At 38.6% G+C, this 9,397-nt stretch overlaps 1 protein-coding gene across 1 annotated transcript in view; it reads right to left on the reverse strand.

The window, feature by feature from the left end:
- Positions 1 to 6,523, reverse strand: part of LOC148519684 (pancreatic secretory granule membrane major glycoprotein GP2-like) — a 287,415-nt gene extending 280,892 nt beyond the window's left edge. The window contains exon 1 of the mRNA XM_088476135.1: positions 6,397 to 6,523. Within this exon, the coding sequence (XP_088332261.1) occupies positions 6,397 to 6,499 (103 nt within the window). The 5' untranslated portion in view covers positions 6,500 to 6,523. The remainder of the gene's footprint in view (positions 1 to 6,396) is intronic.
- Positions 6,524 to 9,397: the final 2,874 nt, after the last annotated feature.

Consider the following 9,397-nt stretch of genomic DNA (forward strand, 5'->3'; position numbering starts at 1 on the left):
TTATATATTAGAGAAGTGTGCTGACCCTCGTGTTTTAGTTTTGGACCTGTATTAACTTCATGTTTTGGTTTTGGCAAAACAGCCCTCACAGGTTTTGGATCTGTATTTTTTTTTTAAAGTAATAAACTCACATAATTTGGTCCTGTATTTTGTTCCTGCAGTATTACTAACCTCAATAACATTCATTTCCAGTCAATTTTGACCACCTGACAGCTCACAAAATTGTTTTTATCCAGTATTGATAAAGAACAAAAAAGGGTTCACCCTTGGCACTTCACTTATTAATTAGAATATATACAAAATGCAAAAAAAGTATAGTATTTACAATAATATAGATGTTTATTAAAATGGTATCTCTCAAATGTGTGCAATTTAAAGATATACCGGTATATTGCAATATAGAAAACAGACAAACATAAAAACAAACATATAACAGACAGTGCAGTTATAAATAGTATCGTAATGGAAAATGGAGGGCAAGATACACCACTAGGGTATTTTACTCTCCCTCTCTCGTGGTTGAAAGTTCGAGGTGCGGTCAGTCTCCCCACACTGAGAAAACCTCCAATGAGGTATATCTGAATAAAATACTGTATGGTATTTGTCCTCAGAGCATAGAAAAAAAAAACCCTCTAATGAGGTATGTCTCAGCTGATGCAGAGTGCGGTATATGTCCTCGCAAGTGTAGAGACTACTAAATAGGTTGTAAATTCTGGTTAACCATGCTGTTCTTGTGTTGAGCTCAGTAGCTTGTGGGAACAATGGATAGAAGTGGTTTGCCAGCAAACACTTAGAACACCATAGAATGCAATCATCAAAGGTGTTCTCTTACCTTGCTGTCATCATCATGTTTCACCTAGTCGCTGGGCTTCATCAGGATCCTCTATCCATTGTTCCCACAAGCTACATTGTACAGACATTAAGGAGTGCACGAACACACAGTGTGATCGGGTTACACACAGTGTGTACGCAGACCCTTCCGACTTTGATTAACAGTAAGTGATGTTTGTGGGTGGTGATGGGAGGTGGTCAGGCAAATGCAGGTGTACCTGTGCATTGGGATGCCGTTATAGGGGCATGCATAATTAAGACAGTGCAGTGGCATACGCAGCCATATCTTAAGCTGTACACAGGAAGCAGCCAAAATCCTGTGGCAGGTCAGATCAACCACTATTGTGCATATGGGTCTGATGGATCTCGATGTTACCGATGTTTACGCTATCTTGCGTACTGATCAGGCTGTGAGTAAAGGGAGATGGGCAGTTTAATATGGGGCTGGGCGTATGCATCTTGTGCTGCAGTCTCTGTGAATATGCAATAATTTGCATATTCTCGCAGTGGCCAGGTGCATGCGTCTGCTAGCGTGCATTCCTTGCTGAATCAGGCCCATAATACAAACAATAGAGGAAAATATTTTTTTTCAAATGTTTTTAATTTGCAGCTCAGCTGTGCGTGCAGTTACTGCACTTATACATTGTACATGAACAAAAATGCACTGGGGGAAAATGCTCAGATCTAGTATAAACAAAAGAATTTTTTTTTTTAAGTTTTTTAACTTCTCAGCTCAAATGACACTGCGTGCAGTCACAGCGCTTATATGTACATTAACAAAAACACACTGTTGACAGCTGTAAAGACGTAGTACAAACAACAATAGAAGAAAATATTTTTTTAGACTTTAATTTGCAGCTCAGTTCACACTACGTGGAGAGACACAGCGCTTTTATATATAGGTGAACAAATGCACTGGGGGACAGCAAACACAGGTTGTATAAACAAAAAAAATACTTATTAATTTACTTTTTCTGCAAATAAATGTGGAGTCACACTGCTTATATCACAGTGGGGTATGGCCTGCGCAGTCACAGTGCAGCACCACTGATTGAGTTAGACTAGTAATAATACTATAATAATTCCTACATTAAAAGTCTTGCAAACAAGGATTTGATATCTGCCTGTACTGTAAATCTAGCTAAGCCAAAACTACCAGTGTTTAACACTAAGGGCCTAGAGTGGACACAGCACAGAAGAAGCCACTGGAGCTGGAGAGGTTGGACACAGCAACACAGTAGACACTGGACAAAGGGAGTGGATGGACCCAGCAGAAGGTACTAGACACAGGAACTGGAGTGGACACAGCACAGCAGCAGCCACAGGAGGTGGAGAGGATAGACACAGCACAGCAGGAACGTTAGCATGGACTGGAGACTGCATGTGTGTATTCCAATGAGCATACAATTCTGTGAATTAGCAGCTCCACCATTTTGTGAGTGATAGCAATCTCACTCTGTGAGAGTGCTGTAAGATGCAGTTAACCACAGTGTGTGATGGCATACCATATCTGCAAGTTACATGTCCATTAAGGCATCAGCCTTAATTATCAGAATTTCATTGCTTTGTTTAGTTTGAGTGGCAGAAATTCAGTAGGTTTTGTGAAAATTCAGATCATGTCTAAGAAGCCTTAATGGGACATGTGAAATCGTAAGGTTTTTTGTCTATGGAAAATATACTGTATATGTGTGTATATATATATATATATATATATATATATGCATGCATTTACCTATGTATACCGTATGTGTATCTTGTATCTGTACAGTATATGGATGAGTATCTGCATGTATTGTATGTATGCACCTATGTATATGTGTACTGTAACTGTATTTGGATATATGTGTGTCTGTATGTATGTACCTCTCTGTATATGAGTGTCGTATGTGTGTGTATATGTGTATCTGGTAATTGTATATGGATATATGTATACCTACAGTGGGCGGGATGCATAAAGCATTGACAAACCATCGCATGAATGCAAGCGTTAATTACGCGTGTATGCATGAAGAAAATTGCAAAGTAGAGCTCTACCAATAAAAGTTGTCCTTTGCAATGGAGGAGCTTCCGATTTATGACACTTTATAGGGTAATTGTAATAAAGTGATTTAATAAATATGTATTATGTGAGGTGAGTTTAGAAAAATTGTTCACCCCAGGGTATGTTACATAGACATCAGGATCAAAATTATACAACAATACATTTTATTGGTCTGGTCTGGCCGGGTCACGGCGACTGTGCAATGAATCTGGCAGGCTCCAGGACCGGCTCATGCACTTCTGTTGCAGGCCCAAGAAGCCCTGTAGGGCTGTGCAAAATGCAGAGCAGAGGCTTCCACTGGAATTAGACTAAAATGATTTTGTCTTTTATCCTATCATTGCATAGAAATGCCTCTGCCCGCTGTTTGTATTTAACCTACAAAATTTCAAAAATAGCATTGCAATCCTGCTAGTGAGAAGGGGCTAAGGTTTCTGTAAACCTCTTAGTGCTGGAGATTAGCCCCATTAACAAACAGATGACTCATTATACCAAGGGTGGTGTGACAGTATTTGTATTGTGGTTAGGAATGTAACATAGGGGATAGGAGGATATAACTCCTGGTAGACCGGAACTCTGTTTGAAAGGGTATTCAGTGCTCATGTGCCAAAGTTTCAGTGCACACATGCCCCTTTGACTCACCTTGACAAAGGGGCATGTGCACTCCAAAACATTAGTCATTTATGTGATAAGGAATATTAAAATGTCTTATATCTCTGAGTGCCGCTTTTCATCACTTTAATTGGGAATTTATCTTTCTATATACATTATTATTATTATTATATATAATCGAATACATACATTTTTACATCTTACGGTTAATAAAAAAACAGGAATTGCAGTACAAAAATGTACTCATTTGTACGTGTTCACAAGTGCAATATTAATACCATTAACACAGTGACTGCTGTATTGACTAATGCTTATATATGCTTTTGGGCCACTTATGAAATTAATTTGAAAGCTTATTAGTAACACAGTGTTTGCTGGATTGAATTAGCAGACTGATGTTATAGGACATTTTAATATTAATGTGTCAGTTTTTTTAAATGAAAGTTTATTTACTATGAGGGGTATTCAATATGGGAGCGAAAAGTCTGTGCTGGACTTTTCGCTCCACACCGGAGATTTTTCTGGGATAAAGTATCGGGCACGCGCCCGCTTTATCCCCGTATTCAATATAAAATCTACGAAAACGGGACCTGGCGAAGTGGGATTTGCGATAAACTACAACATTTTCCTGGAAAAAATTGTAGGACCCCCCAAAAATGTAAAAACATGGGGGATCACTATGGGTACCCCCGTTTTAGCCTGCAAATGAAAGTCGGGGATTTAAATAGCTGCGGCAGGTGCTTTTTTCCCAACATTGAAGAAGTGATGCAGAAGAGCACTTAGGTTATTTTTTTCAATTGTTTAAGTGGTCCCATCAAATTTGGGGTACATGAAAATGGGAACTAGCATATTTTTCTGTCCCTAAAGTAATTTTTTTTAAATTCTGCAACTGTGCACCTGCCGCTATTAATCTGTTCTAGAATACACCTGCCGCATATTTGCAGAATAGCCCTGAACCTATTTCCCTATTGTTAAACAATTTTTTCCCATTTTTTTTTTCACCCCAATTTTTTAAGTAATTTTTTGGGGTGTCCCTATTTTTTTTTTACATTTTTTTTGACACAGTTATTTTTAAAATGTCATTCCCAGGGGTGCAGGCTATTTTTTTTAAGCCTGTACCCCTAAACCCCAATTCTGCACTTTTTTTCGACACCTATTCAGTGGTGAAAAGTTATCCCCGTTTTCTTTCAAAGACTTTTCCAACCTGCGAAAAGTCTTTGAAATTGAATACGGTGTAAAACTAAAACCTGCGATAATGACGTCATAGGTGCGAAATTAACGCAAAAACTGAGTTTTCGCTCCCATATTGAATACCCCCTATATGTATTTTATATACGGGCCGGTGTATTTGTAATTGTGCTTATTAATTTTATTACAAGATTGGTGTGTTCAAAGGGCTTTTGTTGCTTTCTGCTGATTGTTCATTTAATGTACTTATACGTGTATGTAAACAAATATTAACAGTAGACACATGATATATATATATATATATATATATATACACAGTATATATATGTATATATATATATATATATATATATATATATATATAAATCCTGCCTTCACTAGCACACAAAGTGGAGACAATTAATGAATGTGTATTGGAGAGTTTAAGAACCTACTTATTATAAAATAAGATCAGTTTTATTTAAGAGGAAATACAGATTGTTGTTCCCCCCCTATAGATTGCAAGCTCTAACAAGCAGAGCTCTCTCCTCTTTGCTTACTCTTCCTCTCCTCACTATTTTCTCCCACATCTGCTGCACCTTTCATCTAGGGTACAAGTTTCAGCCAGCATTAATTGCTGTTGCACAATTCTTTGTTAAATATCTACAGTAGCTTATTTGTATTGTATTGTCCTGTTTGTATCGTTTTGCACTGTTTAAAATAATGTGAATGAATAATAATATTATTGTGAGTGCATATTGGAACTGATTCAGCAAGGATCGCTATTTGCGATCGGAGCTGAGATTACGCACGCAGTTCAACTGAGATAATATACTATTCCATTGCAATTACTATGCTGTCGCTGCACTACATAAGGACACCCACTTTACCTTACACACATCTGTAATGTTTAGCAAGACTGCAAAACCATCGGTACAATCGAGTATCATCGCAGCCTCACACACACTTGCACAAGCTCTGACCTTACTCAGATATTGCTAACTTCATCTTACGCTATGAGACCTCAGACTGCATACGGCACCGCACTGGCTAATTTATGCATGCCCCGCAACGACACTGAAATGCACTGGCATGCCTGCGTTCGCCCGACCACCACCCCTCACCTCCCACAAATGGCACTTCCTGTCAATCACTCTGCGATGAGTCTGCATAGTCACTGCGATCGTAGTCAGATTGCAGTGGAGTACTCACGCATGCACACAGCGATATATACGCAGTACGCAACGATTAGCCAATTGCGTGCGTATTAGCAACTGCAATCCTTGCTGAATCAGGCCCAATGTCCCTTATGTACATTCAATTTATTTTCATGACCTTTGGGTCCATACATTGTTATCAATTCTGACAACACATAAATATTATTTTATACTTGTCCTGTTTGTGCAGCATATGTTCTCTTTCCTACGACTCTGGTCTGTAAGACTGGAAGCATGTTAATACAGAGTATAGTAATCATTAAAGTTCAATAAAGAAGCAGAGATGAGTTATGATACAACAGAGGTATATAATATGTACAGTATATACTTGTGCTTCAATAAAATATATATTTATGGTCTAACATGCAACACTGTAATGGGTCCAAGTTTTAAAGCTCTTTTTTGGAGGAAAAACCATCACATTTTCCAATATTTGCTCTTATTTAAAAAATTTTAATTTTATGTAGTTATGACCTTTTTTAACATGTTTATTAGATAACCAAAGCCACTATTCATAGATTGAGTACTTACCAACACCTTCACAGATTGAGAAGACCAAGGCAAGATACAGCAGATACATTGTTGTCCCTCTTTGCCTAAAATTTATTGTTTTTGACACAAACTCTTTATGCATAAGACATCTCTTGCCTCTTGCTTTACCTTCTGCAGCAGTGCTCCTTTGTGTCACCTCCTTTTATAAAGTGGATGAGAGGAATGTTTTGTCTTTTTGAACTGTCAATCATGAATGTGGTGATTTCCTTGTCCTGTGGTTTCTTAAGAATAAAAAAATCTAATGTATTTAATTCAAAAATACTATAAATTCTTCTTTTGAGAAATACTTCATTGGTTGATATATTTTGTAACACCCGTGCTAAGGTGTAAAATATGAATCATAGGTACACTAACAGATGGTTTCAGTGCCTCTAATCTGTTGAGTCAGGAGGTTGACACTCACTATGTCCACAGTAAGTATGTTGACCTCCCAAAGCTCACACCGGGATCCCAACACATGTGTAATTCTACTTACAGTATTTTACCATCCAACTTTAAAGGTGTCGCTTACTGGCATGTTTAAATGTTTAACACCTTCATGGTTACAATGCTTTAAGTAGCATTACATCAATGTCAGAATCAGGCACATACAGGGGGACATGTAGTACTAACCCAGGCCTGGGCCAGTTGGGCAGGCCAGATGGGGACCATATTAAGCTGTTGAGGAAGACATTATCCCCTTTGAGTGTTGCAGAGGCAGGGTTGAATCCAGGCGTGGGGTGATTAGTGCAATTGCCCCCACTTGTAAAACTTGTCCTCTGTCCACTACTGCTGGCTGCTGCTGCATCGGCACATCAGGCAGAGAGAGAGAGGAGACTTTGCCACTGAGATGCAGCAGCCTCTTTGTACCTCCCTCCTTTCCCTGATGCACTCCCCTCCATGGAGCATAACCATATGTGTGCAGTTGTTGATATTGCAGAGTTATGTAGGCATATACCAGCAGATGACTCAAACTATGAACATCCAAATTACTTAAACAGTGGTGTTGGTTTATTGATAGAAAGCAGGTATAGTCGTACTCACTGTTACATCTACACTGGTTTAAATAAAGTTTTTTAAATCTTGCAAAGTCTTTTTTCCTATCTTTATTCATAGGTCGGGTGTGCTGTTCTTGTGAGTGGTGGTTATGCTGGCGTTGATGGAATGGGGGTACTGTTGTGTGGGCTGTGAGTGGCGAAGAGTGTGGTGTGTAGTGCCATAAAGAATGAGAGACAACCAGTTAAGGGGCCAAATTGTTTATTGACACAATGCTGCTCCGATTTTGTCCTGGGGGGGTTGCGGGGACGGGGGAGGGAATGGTTGGAGTAGTATGGAGGGGCAAGTGTGTGGGAGGAGTGGGATGCGCTGGGTACTGGTGGGAAGGTAGGTGGACCCTTTCAGGGGGTTCCTTACAGTGCAGTTCTTGACCAGCACGTTGTCCCTGCTGGACCTATGGTCAAAGTCTTGGGGAGCTAGCTCTTTTCCTATCTTGGATTTCCATTCATATCCATCATACTTTGGTTTGGCTTCTGGATACCTTAAGACTCACTGAATGCAAGATTTTCAATTTGCTAATCATACCTCTTAGGTGGGCTGCTAATATTTGATCTTGTAGATGATCTTTTCTGTGGTTGAACTTCCACACTGATAGTCTTTGACTTAGCTATATCTTTAACTGCTGGCATGTACAGTTATACACATTTGCTCTGCATATCAGTTTCCAGATTGTCTTCAGTTTGTGTTGTTTCTTTAAAGATAACATCTCTGAACCTAACAAGCTTTCTGGTATTCGGATTCCATAATCTGTTATATTTACTCTCAAGGCAATAGCCAAGCATGATACACTGAGTTTCAATTCAGCCTGCATCGTTTCACTTTTAGTATATGCACATAGGCCATACTTCCAAAAGTTCTAAAAAGTCTTGATTCTGTAACTTGTTTGGCTACAAGCCTCTAGTAATCTGTAAATTGTTTAGCCAGTTTAGATTTCTCTCCGATGAAGTACACGATCATTTTTGTGACGTTATCTATAAATGTCACAAAGTATCTCTATCGACTCACAGACTTTATTTCCATTGGACCATACACATCTGAATGTAGTATTTCAAGTGGTTTATAGCTCTGTTTGTTGATTTTGGAAATGGCTGTTGACTTTGGCTCTCCACAATACTGCATTCACATATAATTTTCTTGTTTTAAGTCATCGACATTCCTTTGGCGATCCCATTTTGTATGCTTGTGAAGACTGTCATATGCAAGGTGACCAAATTTTCTATTCCAGAATTCCAGTGACTGTGACTCAGTTGTCATCATCACAGAACAGTGTTGTGTATCAATGATGTACAATTGCTGACATCTTGTGCCTGTAGCTCTGTGGGTCTCTTTTCTGTTTCTCACAATGCACTATCTTTTAGTGAACTCTGTGGTCTCTCTGTTTTAGGACACTGATAGTGATAATTTGTTTCCATTTCTGCTACATAAAGCACATATTGAATTTCTGTAGCTTTTGTTCTTGTTTCAATTTTTAGGTAAGCGTTAATTATCCCAACTTTAGTAGCTGTAAGGACTTGATTACCAATTAATTTGATAGCGATAGGGTCACATTTTGATATATATCGTGAAACATTTCTTATTGCAGCTGAAAAACCTTGTTGCATCTGAATCAATATACCAGATTATAGAATATGTGACTATCTGTAAAACTCTGGGCTAACTAATCTCTGATGTTGCATTTCTTGCTTAGTATATGTTTCACATTCTTTTTCTTGCACTCAAATGCTTTATGACCTACTGTATCTTGTGACAATTGTAACACTTCAATTAAAATTTTATAAGATGTGAGGTCAACATACTCACTATGGAAATAGAGTGTGTTGAAATCCTGTACCGAACACTCAGTCTTTAAAAGATCCACAGGTGGAGCTTGTGATTCTGTGAGGAGACCTGGAAAACATGCACTGTTTGGGTTCCTGAGGACAGAGTTTGAGAACCTGTGTATAAA

The sequence above is a fragment of the Taudactylus pleione genome, unplaced genomic scaffold (genome assembly GCF_031769625.1).
Source record: "Taudactylus pleione unplaced genomic scaffold, aTauple2 ptg000184l, whole genome shotgun sequence".
In the NCBI taxonomy this organism is placed as follows: domain Eukaryota; kingdom Metazoa; phylum Chordata; class Amphibia; order Anura; family Myobatrachidae; genus Taudactylus; species Taudactylus pleione.